Here is a 25,975-nt window from a genome sequence, read left to right on the forward strand (position 1 = left end):
ATAATGTATTCTAGTCAATAATATACGTCAATTGTCTGGTTTAACAATATGTATATTATAAATTTTTTATACTTTAAAAAAAACTTTTTTAAAGATTGCTAATGATTGAACATAAAAACATCATCTATTATTCCGAACTAATCCTATTTTCTTTACATTATATAAATTAATAATATGGAAAATCTGTTCTAAGTATAGAATAATTAAAATCCTTTCTCACATATTAAATTTATGATCCTTTACTATCAATAAATTAATATACAAGAAAATCATTTAAGAGTATTTGGAAGATTTATCCGGGAAGAAAGAGGAGAAACGAACACTTCATCTACTGAAAATCGAACTCGAATCCTTTCATTGAAAGTGCAGTAGGTTTTTATGTTAAACTCGTATGATGGACAGATTTAGTTATAAAATTTTATAATATTTACAGATTAAAAATTATAATATTTTTAGTCTGTAATTCGAAGGTTTACGTTTATTAAAAAGTTGTTTTCGTTATTGTTACTAAATAAGACAAAACTTTAATTAATTTATCGTAAAGCATTTGAACCGCCATTTGAAGAAATATCCGATTTAACACAAGCAATTTAGATAGGCCTGTGCGTCCTCTTTTTCCCGGACACATTCTTATACAATTTTTATTCTGATAGCTTTTTATAGATATATGTATTTTGATATTTTCTTTTTTTCATTATAAAATAAAATTTATAAAGATTGAGTATTTTAGACCTATATTACATTACTTTTTAAATCAAAACTGTCTTCTTTTTTATGATTTGGTTATGATAATCCTATTTTAAAGGTCTGCTAAAAATTGAAAACTTTATGATAGATTCTGTACTAATTTATTTTTCTGAAAGGCTAAACTATAGAAATAATTTTCTTATTCCTAATTAAATATTTAATTGTATTTTAAGAAATATTTAAAGCTTTGATATATTTTTAAAAGTATGAATTTCGACTTTTACTTCAATTTGTTTTTTTTTTGTGTGTATGACATTTTCTTGATAACATACTCAAATTGTAACATATTTCATATCTAATAGCCTATCTCGAATAACTTATGGAGATAGAGTGGCTTTGACCAGAAAAAAATAGCGGTTTGATAGATTGGTTTATATTGGAAAATCAAGATCTAATAAAATGTTCTCCTAACAAATCATGTTTATAAACAGGTAAGGTTTATTTATTATAATAAATAACGCATTTTTATATCTCTTTATCTAAAATAACGAAATAAACTTTAAAATAGAACCGAAAATACTGTTGAATAGGGAACATTTGAATAGGGAAAAATTTATGCTCAGAACAAACTCGGCATTTTCAACTCGCATTACGAGTCAGAACATTACAGAAGGGCCTGCCAACCAGAGAATTCTCTGGCAGGCCCTTCTGTAGAGAAATGCAGGAACATAAATATAGAGATCGTACTGGAAAGAAGAACACGGTCTAGCTTCATTTGTGAAATTGGAAAGTTTGTTGCGTATTAATGGCAAAACTCAGACAATTAGAAATATAATTGTCCTGATCGTAAATGTCTTATTTGTTAAGGTATTTCCTATTTGTAAAATATGCGTAACATATACAGAATTATAATTGGAGGAAATTAGAAAATATGTTTTACATTATTTTATAATATTCCTTCAATGGTGGCCAAATGGCCGAGACAATTAAGACATCAGCTTATCTCTTTGGGGCACCCGGGATCGAATCGGAACGAACAACTACTCAAGAATTTTTTATGGGTGATCCATCCCGGATACGTAGGCTGTTATCCCTCACCTGCTGCTATATTGTGGACCTAGAAGAACCCACGATAGTAGGTTCAATTGAATAAAGGCCTTAGAGCAAAAAGGGACAAAAAAGAAAAAAAAAAAAAAAAAAATTCAATTGCAAATCAATGAAAACTTTTGTCATTCATGTCAATAAATTCACTTTTCTTAACATTAAAATAATAGAAGAAGTATATTTTCACATTACTACAGGATCTCGGTTTCTATTTCAATAAAATGAGAAAAGTCCAATAAGTTATAAGAGAAAATAACTGAAAATAAAAAATTTGATACTTAAATTATTCGTTATAAACTATTACTATGATTTATTTCAAAGTTTTCGATTAATAATTTTTTAAATTAATTTTCAGAGAAAAGTTTGATTCAGAACTATAATAATGTATAAATCTTATTAGAAATAGTTTAAAAATAGAACAAATCAATAATATATACAAACTTAGTTCAAATTAAATTTAAATAATAATCAAAATATTTATTTAAAGATTTAAATTTAGAAAATTCATTTATATCAAAGTACTACATGAACATTTAATTCTATTCTATGCTTCAAAACTTATGAATTTCAATAAATTTGATGAATTTAGTTTATTTAACAAGATATTTATTTTGCTGACGATTATATGAGGTATAATTTATAATAGCAATTTTGAATAAGTTTGCTTCTATATTTAAATTATATTCAACAGATGAATCAATTAAAATTGAACACTTAAAGATTTAAAAACCGTTTAAAATTCTGGTGAATCAATTTAAAGTCCAACATCTTCATTCACAAAATTACAATTTTAGTGTTATGTCTTTTATGTTAAATGTCAGATTCGAATCTACTCTTAGCATTAATGATTTTCATTTTAGAGGAGGTTTATTATTTGAAGAGTCTTCTGTTGCATATGAAATTACCTTTATTACGTAATTAAGAATTAATTAAAAACAACTTGGCGATTATCGATGTTATTGTAGCATCATAAATTAAATAAAATATACCTTTTTGTATTTTCCCATATAAGATTTTAATTAATAACGCATTGGCGTATTAGAGAATCTTCCAATTCATACTAAACATATAATATAAAATAAATAAATAATATACTAAATAAAAAGTATATTTTAAGTTTTAAATTTAACATTAATATTAATTTAGATTTTGTATTTTAATTCAAGTTGTTTAATCAAAAGAAATATATTTAAAAGGGTAAATGTTTATTTAATATTAAGTTTTAATTTAAAGTAATAAAGAGTCAAAGTAAATGTTTAAAAAATAATTCCATTTATTTGTTTATTGTAGAAAATAGTTTGTTTTTATTTTGAAAGTATTAAATATTAGTATTAATTTTAAGATATTATCCACAAAATAAATTTTCTTATTTGTTATAATTTCTCAAGCAACTTTCTTCTTAATATTGGATTATAATTACGAAAATTTACCTGAAATACTTCATGGATTTATTCTACACTTTTGCTTTCAAAGTGATGAATTTGTAGTATAAAATAATCAATAATGTAAATAATCAACGACAATAATTGCTTTCATGCTTTATGTGAGTGAATATGACATATTTTACTTAGTATTCTCGATCGTAAGTTTTTCTTGTTTTTTCCACATTATTATCATGCATTTCTTATGCATTAAAACAAAAGAAATAATAAAAAAATAATACATTCCTCTTAATTTATTAAGCTTAAATTTTGGCTTTTTTGTTTTTTAGTAACTTCAATCACACAGGGGGAAAAGACATATCTGATACTGTTTTAACATGATATATTAATATTTTTCTGCAACAACGAGCTTAATCTACTCGAATAATCAAACAAAGTCATATGACAATGCTAATCTGATTTGAAACTAAATCAAAAGTGATCTTAGTAATATAATAGATTATTTTTCGTTATTATAACATTATATTGTTCTCCGAATGTATGTAAGAAGACGAAATCATTATCTTTCTCGTATATAAAGTGATTAATGAATTATTTATTTATTCTTCATGCAATGAAAGATGTGCCAAATCCATCGTCTTATCTCAAAATTATAACTTATTTTCTTACTTAAAACACTATCATACGAATATATTCCGAAAGCAATGCTATAATATGAACAAATCTTTTGTTATTTTGTGTAATTAACCTTTGTGACAATTGTATTAGAAGGTCACATTATTATCGGTGAATGATCAGTTCATACTTGCTTCTAAAAAGAATAAGAAAATGATAATTACAATATTTAGATTTATTTGCAGGCATCCAGTTCAAAAGTAACTTCAAAAGAAAGTATGTTTAAGAAGATTAATATCTTATCTCAACTAATATAACTTTAACCTATATTATTTAGTGTATAATTATTATAAAGATTAAAATAAGTTTCAAAAAGAATTTAACGTTGATTACTATTCTTTACAGTGAATTCGCATCACAGAATAATAATAATAATAATAATAATAAATATTGTAGAATTATTATAGAGATATTATCTATTCCAGACATTTATAGCAATAAGTAATTGCATGAAATATTATTAATAATTTATAAAATTTTTGTTATTTTTCTTAAATTCTGCTTATTTATATCTGTTGTTAATGCTATTAACTCGTAGATAACAATACAAAAAACCTGAGTTTAGTCATTGAAATAATATTTCAAAATTCGTCCAAGACATTTGAGAATATTTATATCTTATCGATCTTAATTGATATCCATATTCTGAAATATCTTGTTCTGAATATTCTGAATGTTCCTGTAGAAAAATCATCGATATTTGTACGATTATGGATGAAAACATTCAAAACATTCAGAGCTAGGTTATTGCTTTCAGATATGAAAACAATAATCTAGCTCTACTATATATATTTCTTGACATGAAAAGATTCCATCTTAATCTAAAATTACTTTTTTCTTTATTTCTTTATAACGTTTTATTTTGCAAATAACTTTAGATAACAATATACATTCTACTACTTTACGAAATTGTCAGCTTACAATTTTTCTAATCTATTTTCGGAAACTGATTCAAAAGATCTATCTTTATTGTGTTACTATTAAGTACAGTACATAGTATTCAACATATGTTTGTAACAGATATATTCTATAGAGAATTAAAATAGGAGTCCATTGAAAACTTTGCTTTTTGTGAATAAACTGTAAAAAGTATTATTCCAGTATAGCACAGTATAAGTCATTAATATAATTATTATAAATTTAATTGTATTTTATATAAAGTGTATATTAATTGATCACTAGAAGCTTGGAGGTGTCAGAAAATAGAAAGAATTTCCCTTTTCCCTGATTACTGTTTATAAATGACAAGAACGAACTTATTATAGAAATAAATAGCTAGATGCCGCAGCTAAATATGGAACTTTACTTAATATTCAACTCATATATAAATATTACGTTTCTCCTCCCTGAACTGTCGAACTCTCTTATGTGAAATCATGACTACGCCCATGAGTTATTCCTATATTAATATTCACGCATCTCAGGGAATTCAATAAAATAAAGTGTTCAGTAATTATTAAATAATTACAAACAAATTTAATTTGTAATTTCTAAGTTAGTAATTATATAAAGTTTACAAGATGTCCATATAATCTTGTATAAGGAGTTTATACGTTTATAAGAAATCGAAAAAGTTTAAAAATATAAACACTTAAATTGATACTGTTGATATTATTATAATCTCTAGATTAATCTTTAAAGAATATTTAATGCAAGGTCGACAGCACGACCTTACTATTGGGCTTCTCCGCAAAAGAGAAAGCATGAATAATGCATTGGTTATTCTAAGTATGTTTCCTTGGCTGCATCTATTTATAAACACGGTTACGAGGTAAAGGGGATGACCACGATTTACTGATAACGGAAACTCACGTCATGAATAGCATTATAGAATTGCATATTGCCAGTGCCAGGTGCATCCTCTCCTTTCCAGTTTTGTTAAACGTTTATTTTCTATAGTGTGATACACGATATAGTATTTGTGTTTATTCTTTTCAGTTGTCACTTATTTTTTTAAAAGTTATAATTTGTTTTATTTTACATTCTTTATATTAAAAACAGTTTAACTTTATAATAAATNTTTGATTTTTGTTTAATAAAAAAAAAATTATATTCTTATTCGATATTTCATTTTATCCTATTTGTAATTTATTCTTATTTAGTATCAATATAGAATGAGGTGGTCAAATTAACTGTAAATTTGGAAAGAAATCGACATACAAAAAGGTTGAAAAAGCATGTTATAATATATTGAGAAGCGTGACAATTTTCAAAAAATTTTTAAGGTAAAACTTTCATAAATTGCTTAAATAATAATTTCATGCGAGTTTGCAAAACATTTTTGTAATAAGCGTTTCACAATAGGCGAGGCTAATTGAACATCAAGCAAGGTTAAACTAAATATTCAAGTTCATGATGTAGCACATTAACAACGTGACTTGAAACTTAATAACCTGCCTATCATTGCAATAACATATTTTTCTTTCTAATCCGGAATTAAAAACAATATTACTATATATCAAATTATAGTAAGGTCATAAAATTAGGAAATATCAATTAAGTTACAACGTGTATTAATTGCACTTGTTGAAGGTTATCACCCCTGATTTATATTAAATTATATAATATTTAGATATAACCAAAGTTTATTTTATATTAAAAAATGCATCAATAAAGAAGAATAGTAATTTAAAATGTATAAGTTAACATAACAGTTCCTTAAACTTTTGAGCTATTTATTATTTTAACGAGATGAACAATACAAAACTGACAAGTATGATGAACATTTCCAATACATAACGAAAATGACTCTTATCAATATTGAGTGATTGTGATAACATTTGTTTAAAATATTTACCAAAAACAGCATTCGAATCTTCTTGATTTATATTTCCATAAATTTATAACTTGAACCAAAAAAAAAAACCATGCATTAAATATGAGTTTCGATTTAATCAAAGACGACTCATAGACTTATTTTATTATGTTAACATTAATAATAATTAAGATTGTAGTTAGTTGTAAAGAAAACATCGAAAAGAAAAATTCAGGACATTTCAAAAATGCTCTCGGAAACTAATTTAAGGTTCTAAAAGAATCTTAAATTAGAATCCACTTTAAAAAAGACGACATGTCAGGATAGAAGTTGACAGTTAGTAAATGTATTAAATATATTCTATTTAAATTTATGATGCATTAATATTTGCAAAAAACAAAAAAAAAATGTATTTTATTTATCACTAGACAGAAATAAACTGAACAATATACAATATTTTCTAGTTAAATACGTAATAAACAGAGGAATGTCATTGATTTGCGGATCCCAGAGGAATTATATATTGTACATGTATTAACAAAGCGCACTGATGAATAAAATAAACTTTTTTAAAATATTTTTTTATTACTATTAGCATAACATTTAAGTTTTCTTTAGATATTTTATTTTATTTACTGACTGTTAACAGAGTTCATAGAACCCTGTGAACACATGACTCTCTCTGCTTCTTCTCGCTACATCACATATTATATAGAAATTATATAAAATTCTTCTATTTACGAATAAGCTCTCATGGAAAAACAAATAAATATAATTAATATTTTTTATAACGCAACCAACTATCCTTCTAATTCTTTCACTTCAGAACAACAGCCCTTTTTTATGTTCCCTTCAGCAGCCATTGTTGAAAGGTTTAACAGTGTATATGTTATACATACAGTATATTTTAAATCTTTACGCTTTATTTGATACACTGTACATATTTATATTAAAACATGTACTGTACATATTAATCTTATAAAATTTTTGTGTTTTAAAGAAATTATTTGCTATGTTTTTAAGCTGGAACATCCAGTGAATAAAAAGAAAAACATTTGGTTCGTGTTAAGTGAAGTTCGGAATATCGAGTGTTCATTGTATGTTTTAAAAAAGTAAATATTACAAAATTTAGCATATTAAAACGCAGTTAAACTTTTTTAAAACTTCTTTTTACACTAGGCACTAAGAGGGCCCTTTTTCCATATCCATCGTGGGTTCGGCCAGGCCATGGGAGCAGCTGGGTGGTGAGGGAAGGTGCTGGTTAGACTCTTATTTTAACAATAAAAATAGCTGATATTTTATATTTACAACTTTCTTAATGATTAATGTTTAATCAACATTGCAATTTTTGTTTCTTTTACGAAAAATAGAATAAATTTTTGCATCTACCTGTAGAAGCAAAACGGCGGTAATAGAATAGAAGGTTTATGCGGTTGTGATCGACGTGAATCTGCAATCTGAATCTTCTGGATGTTTCTGATAGGAGTCCATGACTACAAATACATTGCTGTCGTAAATGGCATCATACTAATAAGCATTGTTGCCTCATAAACTAAGATGATAGGCATATGTGAAAATTCTTGTGATCGTCGTTTACGAGGGATTGAGAGAGTTCAAGATGCTGACGATATAATTTATTCTGTCGGAAAATATTATTTACGATAAAATATAATTTATATCGAATACTAAAATACCGAAGTATAAAAGTAATAAATTTAATTTTTTTAAATTTATTTAGCTGAATTTTGAATTTCTAAGATGATGCAGAGACTGAAGAGGTAGATGGAAATGAGGGATCCAGGCTTTATAAACTGTGTGGTGAAGATAAGCAGGAAGCTATGATACAATGTACTGTGTGCTTTGCCAGGAGTGGGTTCATCTTTTTGCAAAAACTTGAAACTTGATGCAAAGGTATTCAACTGCGCTGATTGTGAAGATGGATCTTGTTGCCATGCAGGAAGAATAAGTAATAAGTGGAGTTAGAGCAGGTTAAAGAAACCGTTTTCCACAACATTTAATTGGCAGTCAAATATAAAAGTAAAGTGATTCAATTTTGGAAACAATTGCCTATATTATACAATCGACACAACTGGATTTACATAATTTCAAAAGTAATATATTTGAAGATGTTTAAAGTGACAATAAAAGTCCATTGTTACTGTGAGCCAAGAGATTTTTTATCTTCATAACCTACATTGCCAAGTCACATTTTCCTTAAAAGATAAAATATGGGCACTTTTCCCCTACAATATAACTTTTATAATTTTAAATGCATTCTTATGTGAAATTTTAATTAGATAAATATCACCAGTGGCACAGTTATTCCTGGAGAGGTCAAGGTCCAAACGGAGGAACTCTACTTATTAACATTTGACTGTATAACTAAAGACAGGCAGTTTTACTAAATATATATAACGTTTTCTTAATTCTAAAATAAAACATTTTGTCAAACACAGTTTCATTCTCAATTTACATGGAAGATTTCACAAAATAAATAAATAAGGAAGCTCTGACCATATAATCGGGAAGTACATTTCAAGCTCATTAAATACAGTATCTTTTCTCTTTTACTTATCCTTATTAACGAAATGATGTGAAATTTAATACGAAAAATATTTAATTAAATATAAAAGATTATAAAATATTTCATTAGTAAATTAGTAATTACTGTACTATAATTATAAGTTAGCTAATTTCATGCTGCTAAAGCTCTTCATTAAATTTTTATATTGCATTAATATTTTTAATTTATGTGAGAAGGGATGTACGATATTCTAGAAAAAAAATTGCTGGTTATTCTTCTTTTATTATTTAATTATTATTTTAATTTAAAATAGTTTAAGCAAATTAATCTTTAAATTTTGATATATTTTATTTTTTGAATCGAATTTGTACAAGAACATTATTTACAGATAAAACTATATCAGATTCATGACTCTGTATACACAAATTTCCGAACTGTAAAGCTTTCTAGCTTTTCTCTGTTTATAATTTTTTATTTACGATTTTAGAATCGTTGCTCCTAGTTTTACCGAATCTTTGATCTTGCATTCCACGATCGGTAATAAATCTTCTCTCTCATACTATTTATTGTTGTTTGTCTTGGGATATTAAAGTAAGCAGTGGTTTCTTGTTACCTTCTACCTATTTNTGTTTCACTCACTAAATTATTTTTAAATTAGAAATTAAAATTTATTATATCTTTAAAAAAGTTGAAAAATAAGACGATTCTATTATTATAACATAGAAATCTTACTGTATTTTTGTCTACACTTTAAACAAATGACGTCAACATACCTCGATTAAATGCAGATAATTTATAAATATTCTACAGTTATCGCACTTTTTTTAAATTAATCGATTCGCTTATATCATAGTGATGAAAAGCGAAGGATACAAATGAATTATTTAAGTTAGAAACTCAATCGATAAAACGAAAATAATTATATAAATAATAACTAAAAATAAAAAATAAAAAAAAGGAAATGCCACTAGCCTAAAAATATACATTATATCCTTCCTCTAGGATTTTTTCTATTCATTCGATTTGTCTAGAAAGATGAACGGAAATTACTATAGAAAAGTGTTCATTAGATAAATAAGATGTTCGGTAAACAATTATAAATCATTTAAATAAAGTAATTCTTTCATCAACTGCAAAGCTAAATATATAAATATAGCTGAACTTGTAATATTTAGATATGAATTTTTAAAAGAAACATAAATTAATTTCATTGAGACTGATTAAATTTCATTCTAAAACTTTAAGAAAAACAAAAAAAAAATTGAAAAATTACAAAAATGATATTTACATTAGAGAATTTGGAAGCGTTGGATTCATACTACTTTTCCTGTAATTCTTAAAAGAAATTAACGGACCCTTAACGGGTCGTTAGTTTTTTACCTTTGAACNCTTTAATGCACTTTATAAAATCTTCTATAAAACTTTTATAATATAAAAGGTATAAACTCGTTTAAAAAACAAAATGATGTTATTTATTTTAAAAACTTTCGTAATCTTCTAATATAATTGATGCACGAATACAATAAAACGAAATTTGAAGATAATTTTAATTTTAAAAAATCCCAATATAATGAAATAACGTTACTAGGAAACAGTTTGTGCCTTAAAAAACATAAATTAGTAACAATAATAACAATAACAAATTACATCGATATTTGTTATAAAAAAATCGTATTTAATGAAATAAACTAAATCTAATGATCAGTTTAAACGTACAGTTGTTCGTTATAAAATAATTCAATAAAACAGATAATAATATTTAACGTATAGAAGTAATAATAACAAATAAGTCTTAATATTTTTATAAATAAAAATGGGTCACGAAGAATCGTAGTTCTAATCAACGGCGCCGCCAGATTTTTTTGTTTTTTTGGGGGGGGTAAGAGATGACTAAACTTTTAGGATTGCATCGGCTGTTTGCTTCTCGGAAGGAGCTAATCATTCTAGATGTTATCTTCCCATTAAGTGCTAACACTTAAGCTAGACATTATCGTCCCAGATGGTTCTGAATTGAACCATTAGAAATTTGCTCTGTCGGCATTTCTATTTCTAATGATTCAATTTTTATGATTAAATAATCTGTACTATTAAAAACATTTTCAAGAAAGGCTATATTTTTAAGAAAACAAAAGATTGTTTATAATATAAAGACTTTTTTTCATTAACTTAATAGATTTTATATATATTTATTAGGTGCACTGATTTAAAAGTAATGCCCTATTTATATAATATTATAATGTATTCTAGTCAATAATATACGTCAATTGTCTGGTTTAACAATATGTATATTATAAATTTTTTATACTTTAAAAAAAAAACTTTTTTAAAGATTGCTAATGATTGAACATAAAAACATCATCTATTATTCCGAACTAATCCTATTTTCTTTACATTATATAAATTAATAATATGGAAAATCTGTTCTAAGTATAGAATAATTAAAATCCTTTCTCACATATTAAATTTATGATCCTTTACTATCAATAAATTAATATACAAGAAAATCATTTAAGAGTATTTGGAAGATTTATCCGGGAAGAAAGAGGAGAAACGAACACTTCATCTACTGAAAATCGAACTCGAATCCTTTCATTGAAAGTGCAGTAGGTTTTTATGTTAAACTCGTATGATGGACAGATTTAGTTATAAAATTTTATAATATTTACAGATTAAAAATTATAATATTTTTAGTCTGTAATTCGAAGGTTTACGTTTATTAAAAAGTTGTTTTCGTTATTGTTACTAAATAAGACAAAACTTTAATTAATTTATCGTAAAGCATTTGAACCGCCATTTGAAGAAATATCCGATTTAACACAAGCAATTTAGATAGGCCTGTGCGTCCTCTTTTTCCCGGACACATTCTTATACAATTTTTATTCTGATAGCTTTTTATAGATATATGTATTTTGATATTTTCTTTTTTTCATTATAAAATAAAATTTATAAAGATTGAGTATTTTAGACCTATATTACATTACTTTTTAAATCAAAACTGTCTTCTTTTTTATGATTTGGTTATGATAATCCTATTTTAAAGGTCTGCTAAAAATTGAAAACTTTATGATAGATTCTGTACTAATTTATTTTTCTGAAAGGCTAAACTATAGAAATAATTTTCTTATTCCTAATTAAATATTTAATTGTATTTTAAGAAATATTTAAAGCTTTGATATATTTTTAAAAGTATGAATTTCGACTTTTACTTCAATTTGTTTTTTTTTTGTGTGTATGACATTTTCTTGATAACATACTCAAATTGTAACATATTTCATATCTAATAGCCTATCTCGAATAACTTATGGAGATAGAGTGGCTTTGACCAGAAAAAAATAGCGGTTTGATAGATTGGTTTATATTGGAAAATCAAGATCTAATAAAATGTTCTCCTAACAAATCATGTTTATAAACAGGTAAGGTTTATTTATTATAATAAATAACGCATTTTTATATCTCTTTATCTAAAATAACGAAATAAACTTTAAAATAGAACCGAAAATACTGTTGAATAGGGAACATTTGAATAGGGAAAAATTTATGCTCAGAACAAACTCGGCATTTTCAACTCGCATTACGAGTCAGAACATTACAGAAGGGCCTGCCAACCAGAGAATTCTCTGGCAGGCCCTTCTGTAGAGAAATGCAGGAACATAAATATAGAGATCGTACTGGAAAGAAGAACACGGTCTAGCTTCATTTGTGAAATTGGAAAGTTTGTTGCGTATTAATGGCAAAACTCAGACAATTAGAAATATAATTGTCCTGATCGTAAATGTCTTATTTGTTAAGGTATTTCCTATTTGTAAAATATGCGTAACATATACAGAATTATAATTGGAGGAAATTAGAAAATATGTTTTACATTATTTTATAATATTCCTTCAATGGTGGCCAAATGGCCGAGACAATTAAGACATCAGCTTATCTCTTTGGGGCACCCGGGATCGAATCGGAACGAACAACTACTCAAGAATTTTTTATGGGTGATCCATCCCGGATACGTAGGCTGTTATCCCTCACCTGCTGCTATATTGTGGACCTAGAAGAACCCACGATAGTAGGTTCAATTGAATAAAGGCCTTAGAGCAAAAAGGGACAAAAATGAAAAAAAAAAAAAAAAAAATTCAATTGCAAATCAATGAAAACTTTTGTCATTCATGTCAATAAATTCACTTTTCTTAACATTAAAATAATAGAAGAAGTATATTTTCACATTACTACAGGATCTCGGTTTCTATTTCAATAAAATGAGAAAAGTCCAATAAGTTATAAGAGAAAATAACTGAAAATAAAAAATTTGATACTTAAATTATTCGTTATAAACTATTACTATGATTTATTTCAAAGTTTTCGATTAATAATTTTTTAAATTAATTTTCAGAGAAAAGTTTGATTCAGAACTATAATAATGTATAAATCTTATTAGAAATAGTTTAAAAATAGAACAAATCAATAATATATACAAACTTAGTTCAAATTAAATTTAAATAATAATCAAAATATTTATTTAAAGATTTAAATTTAGAAAATTCATTTATATCAAAGTACTACATGAACATTTAATTCTATTCTATGCTTCAAAACTTATGAATTTCAATAAATTTGATGAATTTAGTTTATTTAACAAGATATTTATTTTGTTGACGATTATATGAGGTATAATTTATAATAGCAATTTTGAATAAGTTTGCTTCTATATTTAAATTATATTCAACAGATGAATCAATTAAAATTGAACACTTAAAGATTTAAAAACCGTTTAAAATTCTGGTGAATCAATTTAAAGTCCAACATCTTCATTCACAAAATTACAATTTTAGTGTTATGTCTTTTATATTAAATGTCAGATTCGAATCTACTCTTAGCATTAATGATTTTCATTTTAGAGGAGGTTTATTATTTGAAGAGTCTTCTGTTGCATATGAAATTACCTTTATTACGTAATTAAGAATTAATTAAAAACAACTTGGCGATTATCGATGTTATTGTAGCATCATAAATTAAATAAAATATACCTTTTTGTATTTTCCCATATAAGATTTTAATTAATAACGCATTGGCGTATTAGAGAATCTTCCAATTCATACTAAACATATAATATAAAATAAATAAATAATATACTAAATAAAAAGTATATTTTAAGTTTTAAATTTAACATTAATATTAATTTAGNAATACTAAAAAAAGGTGAACGGCTTGCTCGGTGCCCCTCGATAAAATTAGTTTAACTAAGAGCAAAGAATTTTAAAAAATTTACGATACAAAACATATTTTCCTTATTAATTTTATATCTTCAATAGTCTTTTTCTCAATCAGTTCAATAAAAATTGATACTAACTGATAGCCTATACAGACGGTCAGGTTTCCCGACACAGAAAAAGGCTCTCTGTGTCGGAGATAAAGTAATAAAAATGAAAGTTTTCTTTGATAAAATAGCAAAAAAATTTATTTTTATATTTTGTTTTATTCACATATAAAAAATATATGAATAAACCAAATAAAATTAGTTCATCCTTGATGAATTTCATTTTGTTACTGGCCCGGACTTTATCTCAAGTCTCTCAATTCCTGCAGATATATGATAAAATATTATATAGCACACTATTACCCCCGAGCTCTTGACGTCTAAAATATCTAATTTAGAAAAACTTTTTTGTCTCGTAAAAGACAGAAAAATTTTAAGTATAACTAAATTTNAAGTCTCCTTTTAATTTGTTTTTTAAAAAAAGCGCTTGACAAACTTGCCCCGCATGCCGAAGTTGCCCCGATCTCCCCTATATAAGCTGTAAAGAATGTTTGGTATGATGATATCCATGAAATCATGACAAACACTGCAAAAATAAAATACAAATATACTTTGTCATTCTGTGAATCGAAATTTTCTTGTTTTAATAAATACAATAAAACAAAGTGGCATAACTACCAAAGTGACTGGGGGTGACAAAGTCACCGGCTCCCGAAGCCCCGTCATAAAGAAATCTGTCCCAGGCCGGAACTGCTGCGTAATGACGAATCTAAAGTGTTATTTTTAATAACTTAATATTATTATTACCCCACGTAATGGGAATACTGTCACGCGGCCCCTCGACGATTGAGTTACGTAGCTGAATAAAATCACTCAAGTTGGCACCCCTCTTTTAATTGCATCTAGGGAACTTCTACAGTAAAATGAAAAACAATACACTTTAGTACTTTAAACGTCGTTTAGGCTTTCGTATGGAAAGTATTACAAAGTGTTTTAAAATATCATATTAACTGTATTTGACATTAATACGTAATTAATAATTAAAATTACCTACAAAAATTATATAGGTGTATAACTTCTGTACACATTGTATAGTATTTTTCCTCTTTTCCAGCAGCCAGGGTCGGATTAACCATTACGCAAAACACGCAGTTATATATGGTTCAAAAGTAAGAAATTAACGGACCCTTAACGGGTCGTTAGTTTTTTACCTTTGAACCTATAATGGCCAACGTTTTCTTTCAGTTTTAAAATAACTAATTTTCTTTTGTCATCGTATAATATTATTATTAATAAGCGTGTTTCTTACAATATTTTAAAATACATAATAAATAAGAATACTATGCATGAACCCACGAATCTTGAATGAATAAAACCGAAAATCTCCTGACCATCCCTTTGTGGGTACTGTACTTTTCTATGTGAAATTATTAGTGCCCAACATAGAGTAGTTTTCTTGTAATTTCGAACTGTAACAATTTAGTTTTGTAACCAAACCAACTGTAATTATAATTTCCTAATTTTAAATTACAACAGTATTAGTATTACAAGCGCATATAACGAGAAAACGTCATTGGCATCAGATTCATGACTCTGTATACACAAATTTCCGAACTGTAAAGCTTTCTAGCTTTTCTGTTTATAATTTTTTAAGCAAAGATTTTGCTTATTTACGATCTTAGAATCGTTGCTCCTAGTTTTACCGAATCTTTGATCTTGCATTCTCTCTCATACTATTTATTGTTGTTTGTCTGGGATAATAAAGTAAGCAGTGGTTTCTTGTTACCTTCTACCTATTTGTTACCAACATCATTAAAAGATTATCGAATATTTCAATAAAATGGCGTTAAATTTGAATGATTCGATATGATAATCATAATAGAAGCTTTTATTTTCTTGCAACTCTAATGATATGAGATTCTATTCTTCTGTTGAACAAAGCTACAAACAATATAAGTTTATGTGTAGAATAGTATAAATATGAGGTTAGAATGACCTCTCCTCTATTGTTCATAAATCTTATGAATTTCTACACTATCATTTCCTGATTGCCTTTAAGACATCTTGGTTTCCTGTAATCATCATATTACGCTATCAATTATATTCTCTTTATAATTATCATGACAGCAAATATCTATGGTACAAACATATAATTTTATACAATTATTATTTTATATTTTTCACAATGATGTAATTCTAACACATGTAATTGACCCATTTAGAGAATTTATATAGATAAACTTACATTCAATGGTTTTAGAAATTAATTATTAGACTTGCATTAAACAATTTATATTACTGAAAAGATTATAATTATCTTTTATCTGATAAATGAAAATTAATTATACTAAAACAATAATCAAGTTATATCCGGGAGTGATACAACAACTTTTATATATAGAAAAATACAAGAAAAAACAGCAAAAGTTGATACTTGTGTGGATATATGCAATCTATTTTTAGAAAATTCATTGACATTTTATTAATATTATTGATAAATAGTTAAGATTTGTAACGTAGATTACACACGAATACTCATTATTTATTTATTTTTTTAATTAAAAGATTTAAATTTCAATACTGATTTGTCTTTTATTCACTTGTTCGTATAATTGTTATTTTATTAAAATTTTCAACCATTTTATTATAAAAAATTGCAGTATCGAAACGATGATAACATAAATTGTTATACAATTTGTTCGAAAAAGTTTTCAGTCGTAATTTTTCGATACTATTTCTGCAGTGATGTCGTTATTAATTTCATCTTACACACTGTATTAATTTTCTTGAAATTATTTGTTTCCAATATCATAGATTTTCTGTTAAATTATCTTTATAGTGTCTGATAAATACACTATAAAAATAGTGTTTGTTACAAATAAACAGAATTAAATTTCAAAAAGAATATTTTAATTTTAATCGATTACTCTTTGATTAAAATTATTAGTGAATATTTTTCTGCATGATCAAATATATTAAGATTTATTCAAAAATGATACCTGCTGTTATAGTTTAATGGTCTTTAATAGCGATTGTTGAACTGTGGTTCGCGAACACCTGGAGGTCCACAAGTTACTGGTCCGAGGTCATTTTCGATAACGTGTTTTCAGCATCAACGGAATTTCTGAACAAAGAAAAATATGTAAATAAAAATTAGAATCATCCAAAAATATCGAGAATCTGCTATTTAAATGAAATATTCTTTACTGTTTAAATTACAGTAAAGAATATTTATATTGTATTAGAATCTCTTCTGTATAAGCCAATCATCAGTCGGGTGGCCGCGCAGTAAGGGGTTCACCTACTGCAGAGAGAGATCCGGGTCAGAAGTCGATCCGGAAGCTCATCATTTTTCACGGATGAATCGTTATGTCATTTCTTATCTCTTATCTATGCTGATTGATCGTATTGCAAATTAGGCACTCCCATAATAAGAAAACTGAGGCGCTCTCATGGTGCGATGATGCATCTAGTAACTATTCAATTTATAATACCTTATTACGTAGGTCATCCTTGTGTAATTTAAATTCATATAACAAGCGAATAGACGCCTTTCAATAAATAAGTAACAAACAAACAAATATTTATTGTAAGACAAAAATATACAGCCAATCCTCGATATAACGTTATCGTCAATAAGTCAATGAATATTTGTGAACGGATCTTTTCCACAGATATCATATAGAAACCCAAGTGTTTTAAATTAATAAATGTACCAATTTTGCATTTAAAACGATATAATCAAATTACGTGACTTTCAAACACAATTGTGTATAGATCTCATCATTATATACAATTGTTATTATTTCAGGTTTTTCACTTTAGAGCCACATTTGATTTAGTGCTAATTTCAGAGGCAAACAAATTGTGGCACTGTATCGAGATTTAACTGTGTCTATTAAAAAATATTAATAATAAAGATTCAATTTAAAATTAAAAGTGCTTATACTTAAACAGTTTTCAATCTTCAACTTGATATTGCCATGGGCGTAGCGAGGGGGGAGCCTGGGTGGGCACGGCCCCTCCCAGGGAACCTGGTGCCCTCCCCAGGAAATNTTGTTTTTATTTTGAAAGTATTAAATATTAGTATTAATTTTAAGATATTATCCACAAAATAAATTTTCTTATTTGTTATAATTTCTCAAGCAACTTTCTTCTTAATATTGGATTATAATTACGAAAATTTACCTGAAATACTTCATGGATTTATTCTACACTTTTGCTTTCAAAGTGATGAATTTGTAGTATAAAATAATCAATAATGTAAATAATCAACGACAATAATTGCTTTCATGCTTTATGTGAGTGAATATGACATATTTTACTTAGTATTCTCGATCGTAAGTTTTTCTTGTTTTTTCCACATTATTATCATGCATTTCTTATGCATTAAAACAAAAGAAATAATAAAAAAATAATACATTCCTCTTAATTTATTAAGCTTAAATTTTGGCTTTTTTGTTTTTTAGTAACTTCAATCACACAGGGGGAAAAGACATATCTGATACTGTTTTAACATGATATATTAATATTTTTCTGCAACAACGAGCTTAATCTACTCGAATAATCAAACAAAGTCATATGACAATGCTAATCTGATTTGAAACTAAATCAAAAGTGATCTTAGTAATATAATAGATTATTTTTCGTTATTATAACATTATATTGTTCTCCGAATGTATGTAAGAAGACGAAATCATTATCTTTCTCGTATATAAAGTGATTAATGAATTATTTATTTATTCTTCATGCAATGAAAGATGTGCCAAATCCATCGTCTTATCTCAAAATTATAACTTATTTTCTTACTTAAAACACTATCATACGAATATATTCCGAAAGCAATGCTATAATATGAACAAATCTTTTGTTATTTTGTGTAATTAACCTTTGTGACAATTGTATTAGAAGGTCACATTATTATCGGTGAATGATCAGTTCATACTTGCTTCTAAAAAGAATAAGAAAATGATAATTACAATATTTAGATTTATTTGCAGGCATCCAGTTCAAAAGTAACTTCAAAAGAAAGTATGTTTAAGAAGATTAATATCTTATCTCAACTAATATAACTTTAACCTATATTATTTAGTGTATAATTATTATAAAGATTAAAATAAGTTTCAAAAAGAATTTAACGTTGATTACTATTCTTTACAGTGAATTCGCATCACAGAATAATAATAATAATAATAATAATAAATATTGTAGAATTATTATAGAGATATTATCTATTCCAGACATTTATAGCAATAAGTAATTGCATGAAATATTATTAATAATTTATAAAATTTTTGTTATTTTTCTTAAATTCTGCTTATTTATATCTGTTGTTAATGCTATTAACTCGTAGATAACAATACAAAAAACCTGAGTTTAGTCATTGAAATAATATTTCAAAATTCGTCCAAGACATTTGAGAATATTTATATCTTATCGATCTTAATTGATATCCATATTCTGAAATATCTTGTTCTGAATATTCTGAATGTTCCTGTAGAAAAATCATCGATATTTGTACGATTATGGATGAAAACATTCAAAACATTCAGAGCTAGGTTATTGCTTTCAGATATGAAAACAATAATCTAGCTCTACTATATATATTTCTTGACATGAAAAGATTCCATCTTAATCTAAAATTACTTTTTTCTTTATTTCTTTATAACGTTTTATTTTGCAAATAACTTTAGATAACAATATACATTCTACTACTTTACGAAATTGTCAGCTTACAATTTTTCTAATCTATTTTCGGAAACTGATTCAAAAGATCTATCTTTATTGTGTTACTATTAAGTACAGTACATAGTATTCAACATATGTTTGTAACAGATATATTCTATAGAGAATTAAAATAGGAGTCCATTGAAAACTTTGCTTTTTGTGAATAAACTGTAAAAAGTATTATTCCAGTATAGCACAGTATAAGTCATTAATATAATTATTATAAATTTAATTGTATTTTATATAAAGTGTATATTAATTGATCACTAGAAGCTTGGAGGTGTCAGAAAATAGAAAGAATTTCCCTTTTCCCTGATNCATCCGAGACAGACCGCTCATGAAGAATTCCTGAAAAGTTGCTCATCCGATTCTCTTGTTTCCTAGATTAGGTTGGATTGATGGGCTAAGGAAACGCAACACTTGGGCGATTTACCAAGGAAGGGTGCCTCTCGAGAGAAGGGTGCCTATCTATGGAAAACTGGCCCATATTTAGGCTTTGGATACGTGAAGAGTTGTTGGAAATTCCATGTAACCAGCACGTTGGTCAAGCGCGAACTCATGGGTCATGGGTTGTCCACAGTGTATACAGAGTAAAAGACTGACGCTTTTATTCTGGAGTACACTGTGTAAGAAAAGAGTCTTCATTTTTATATACTTCTTTACAAATTCTAATCAAGTATGTTAGGTTTAATGTTTCAAGGGATTGGATCATCCATACTAACTCTAAGAATGGTTCTACTTGTAATGTACAGTACAAGAGTATAGTGGTCTATTCTATTTTTATTTATTTTTTTAATTAAAAGATTTAAATTTCAATACTGATTTGTCTTTTATTCACTTGTTCGTATAATTGTTATTTTATTAAAATTTTCAACCATTTTATTATNCATTCCTGAACGTATTACAAATTTGTTATGCTATTAGAGTGCGACTACTTAAAATTCCAATTAAGCCGAAATACGATATTCTATTGTCAATCTAACGGATTGCTTTACTGCTTATTTAAATCATTTATTTTAAGTTAAATGTATATGCTGAGTTATCGAGAATTCTTTACACTTTTATCGAATAATCTATTCACAGGTCATAGATCGCGAATTCTTTTCTTAATCTTTAAAATACCCAATAAAAATGTCAATATATAATTTAACACATCTTATCATATATAATAAATGTTCTTGTTTTTAAACTTTTTCGCCATTTCGGGAGATCATAAAGTTCGAAAAACGATATTAATTTGTTTTAATTAGTCTGACACGCACGGTGTTAATTATTTAAGTAATTAAAAAAAAAACGAATGCATAGAAAATGGAAAGAATTTTCCAGCAGCACCCTAGAGAAGGAAAACACTCGAGGAGGGTGGAACAACCCTGTTATTTTTAGCAGAGACATGACCCGCTATCAGACAACACTTCATGCTTAGCAACCTACGTGTATCTAACAACATTCGAAAACAAATAACGAAAATACTTTAATAATAATTATATTATTAAATATTAACAAAACAAAAAAAACAAATCGATCTGAAGAGTCTGAATTGTCTTCGCTACATAAGAGGGTCGTATTATTTATTCCCGTTAGCGATCAATGAATATGATTCTAAAATGAAATTATAACTTACCCATCTGTGAAGCTTTGTAGGGTGGTGATTATAAATATCCAACCCAGAATCACTGGTTTCCTAAACCTACACAGCTCGACAGAACTCTCCCTCTTCAACAATCAACACATAAGCTTCAGCATCTCATTCCCGCAGGCGAGTCCATTTTGAGGTAAAGGAAAGTTGGCGGTGCGTTTGGGAGCGGTGGCGGCTGGTTTCTTCCACGATCCTGCCTTGAGAAGGCAGCTGGTTGGGTTCGAGGGGTCACGATACATTTCTCGATAAATGTGCAGTAGACTCATTCTTTTCTAAGATATAATTTTTCCTATTTAATATAATTATTCGGCTTAAATTTGAAATTTTAAATAATACATCTCTCTGAAATATTTTTAAATTCGGTACTTGTCAAAACAAACATTTATGTGATTAGATGTCACCTTCCAGACTTTATTTTTCTCGTTTCCTGTATCATTATCTGCGTTATCATAGTAAATGTAGTGTGTGATTAATGTAAGATTTATTCTAAATCAAATCTTTTTAAACAGTTTGATAATTCAAACCGTACTTTTCTTTGTGAAAAAACGAAGTCCTGCTGAGAAGATACCTAACTAGGAATTCCTGACTTGTCATATATCGAGGTCGTTATATATTTTTGTCTTAAATAAATACAGTTTTAAGATTTTTAAAACTGTATATAATTATATTTTTATCGTAGTTTATATATTATATAACTGTATATAGTATATAATAATCTATATGATTTTTTTTTACATTCTTTTACACTATAAAAGTCTTTTAAAACCTTATTAAAATTTTCCTAACTTAAGTTTTGTGTATTTAATTTAAGGAGAATCATTAAATTTGCCTTTCTTTATCACATTAATTTAGAGATTTGATTAAAAAAAATGGACTCTAGTACTATAATTATTATGAATTTATCATTATTAGATATTTTTTTTAAAAAAAAATTGATAAATATATGATAATATTTATCTAAAATTGTAGAAATTCAGTGAAAATTTAGGAGCTTCTTTTTAACTAGGTTATGAGTCTATTGACATCGAAATCTTAAATTTGACCGCAATAGTGAATGACCTTTGTTTTGAAAAGAATCAGATTTATATAATTTTTTCTGAAAGTTGATTATAGATTGTATTTTTTAATATAACATTTAATAAAGATAAAATAAAAAGTGCAGAAATAATTCCGTAATTCACTAATATGCCTCGATAAAATTAGTTTAACTAAGAGCAAAGAATTTTAAAAAATTTACGATACAAAACATATTTTCCTTATTAATTTTATATCTTCAATAGTCTTTTTCTCAATCAGTTCAATAAAAATTGATACTAACTGATAGCCTATACAGACGGTCAGGTTTCCCGACACAGAAAAAGGCTCTCTGTGTCGGAGATAAAGTAATAAAAATGAAAGTTTTCTTTGATAAAATAGCAAAAAAATTTATTTTTATATTTTGTTTTATTCACATATAAAAAATATATGAATAAACCAAATAAAATTAGTTCATCCTTGATGAATTTCATTTTGTTACTGGCCCGGACTTTATCTCAAGTCTCTCAATTCCTGCAGATATATGATAAAATATTATATAGCACACTATTACCCCCGAGCTCTTGACGTCTAAAATATCTAATTTAGAAAAACTTTTTTGTCTCGTAAAAGACAGAAAAATTTTAAGTATAACTAAATTTTATCTACATTAAAAATCAATCTTTAAAATGATAATAAAATAAAGTTATAATTTGGTGATAAAAAAAAATCTTTTTTAAGTTATTTAAATAATGAAAGCCTATAATCATAATGATAATGCTGCTAAGTTCCAAATGATATACGTAACATTTAACCTATTAAGGAAAATCTAAATGGAATAATAACCAGATAAGAAATTGATTATAATTAAGATTATTTTTAAGAAACTTTTTATGGAATAATTTATATCTTGCGTGCTTCAAAATAAAAGGACATTATTTTAAAAAGTTTTTGAATCATTTTTTGAACTTAATTATTAAAAATATAGACGTTATTACAATTACTATTTTATTTTTAACAATGTTTTAAAATATTTTCCTTAAATTTTAAAATAAAATACTGTATTTTTATAATGAAAACCATCAAATTTTAAATTCTCTCAAAACTATAAAATATACTGAATAGATTAATATAACTGTGACTATATTTATACAGTATAGTGAGTATATTTTATTTTTCATTTTTGGCTGTTTTTTTTACCTTGTGGATACTAAGAGGACCATTTTTCAAAATTCATCGTGGGTTCAGTCAGGTCCACAATGAGGGTAGTCAGATGGTAAGGGATAGACATCCGAGACAGACCGCTCATGAAGAATTCCTGAAAAGTTGCTCATCCGATTCTGTTGTTTCCTAGATTAGGTTGGATTGATGGGCTAAGGAAACGCAACACTTGGGCGATTTACCAAGGAAGGGTGCCTCTCGAGAGAAGGGTGCCTATCTATGGAAAACTGGCCCATATTTAGGCTTTGGATACGTGAAGAGTTGTTGGAAATTCCATGTAACCAGCACGTTGGTCAAGCGCGAACTCATGGGTCATGGGTTGTCCACAGTGTATACAGAGTAAAAGACTGACGCTTTTATTCTGGAGTACACTGTGTAAGAAAAGAGTCTTCATTTTTATATACTTCTTTACAAATTCTAATCAAGTATGTTAGGTTTAATGTTTCAAGGGATTGGATCATCCATACTAACTCTAAGAATGGTTCTACTTGTAATGTACAGTACAAGAGTATAGTGGTCTATTCTATTTTTATTTATTTTTTTAATTAAAAGATTTAAATTTCAATACTGATTTGTCTTTTATTCACTTGTTCGTATAATTGTTATTTTATTAAAATTTTCAACCATTTTATTATAAAAAATTGCAGTATCGAAACGATGATAACATAAATTGTTATACAATTTGTTCGAAAAAGTTTTCAGTCGTAATTTTTCGATACTATTTCTGCAGTGATATCGTTATTAATTTCATCTTACACACTGTATTAATTTTCTTGAAATTATTTGTTTCCAATATCATAGATTTTCTGTTAAATTATCTTTATAGTGTCTGATAAATACACTATAAAAATAGTGTTTGTTACAAATAAACAGAATTAAATTTCAAAAAGAATATTTTAATTTTAATCGATTACTCTTTGATTAAAATTATTAGTGAATATTTTTCTGCATGATCAAATATATTAAGATTTATTCAAAAATGATACCTGCTGTTATAGTTTAATGGTCTTTAATAGCGATTGTTGAACTGTGGTTCGCGAACACCTGGAGGTCCACAAGTTACTGGTCCGAGGTCATTTTCGATAACGTGTTTTCAGCATCAACGGAATTTCTGAACAAAGAAAAATATGTAAATAAAAATTAGAATCATCCAAAAATATCGAGAATCTGCTATTTAAATGAAATATTCTTTACTGTTTAAATTACAGTAAAGAATATTTATATTGTATTAGAATCTCTTCTGTATAAGCCAATCATCAGTCGGGTGGCCGCGCAGTAAGGGGTTCACCTACTGCAGAGAGAGATCCGGGTCAGAAGTCGATCCGGAAGCTCATCATTTTTCACGGATGAATCGTTATGTCATTTCTTATCTCTTATCTATGCTGATTGATCGTATTGCAAATTAGGCACTCCCATAATAAGAAAACTGAGGCGCTCTCATGGTGCGATGATGCATCTAGTAACTATTCAATTTATAATACCTTATTACGTAGGTCATCCTTGTGTAATTTAAATTCATATAACAAGCGAATAGACGCCTTTCAATAAATAAGTAACAAACAAACAAATATTTATTGTAAGACAAAAATATACAGCCAATCCTCGATATAACGTTATCGTCAATAAGTCAATGAATATTTGTGAACGGATCTTTTCCACAGATATCATATAGAAACCCAAGTGTTTTAAATTAATAAATGTACCAATTTTGCATTTAAAACGATATAATCAAATTACGTGACTTTCAAACACAATTGTGTATAGATCTCATCATTATATACAATTGTTATTATTTCAGGTTTTTCACTTTAGAGCCACATTTGATTTAGTGCTAATTTCAGAGGCAAACAAATTGTGGCACTGTATCGAGATTTAACTGTGTCTATTAAAAAATATTAATAATAAAGATTCAATTTANTTGTACATTTTGTTTGCAATATGAACGGCTTGCTCGGTGCCCAATAATGAACAATAATTTGAAATAATTCAATTTTGTGTCAGGTTG

At 26.7% G+C, this 25,975-nt stretch overlaps 1 protein-coding gene across 1 annotated transcript in view; it reads right to left on the bottom strand.

Annotated features, from left to right (window-relative positions):
* The window catches only part of LOC111618454 (actin-binding LIM protein 3-like), a 102,165-nt gene extending 80,183 nt beyond the window's left edge, over positions 1–21,982 (bottom strand). The window contains exon 1 of the mRNA XM_023359999.1: positions 21,721–21,982. Coding sequence (XP_023215767.1) covers positions 21,721–21,724 — 4 coding nt within the window. The 5' untranslated portion in view covers positions 21,725–21,982. The remainder of the gene's footprint in view (positions 1–21,720) is intronic.
* Between the last annotated feature and the right edge of the window lie 3,993 nt (positions 21,983–25,975).

Source organism: Centruroides sculpturatus, unplaced genomic scaffold (genome assembly GCF_000671375.1).
Source record: "Centruroides sculpturatus isolate CEXI.00-Female unplaced genomic scaffold, Cexi_2.0 scaffold5, whole genome shotgun sequence".
Taxonomy (NCBI): Eukaryota; Metazoa; Arthropoda; class Arachnida; order Scorpiones; family Buthidae; genus Centruroides; species Centruroides sculpturatus.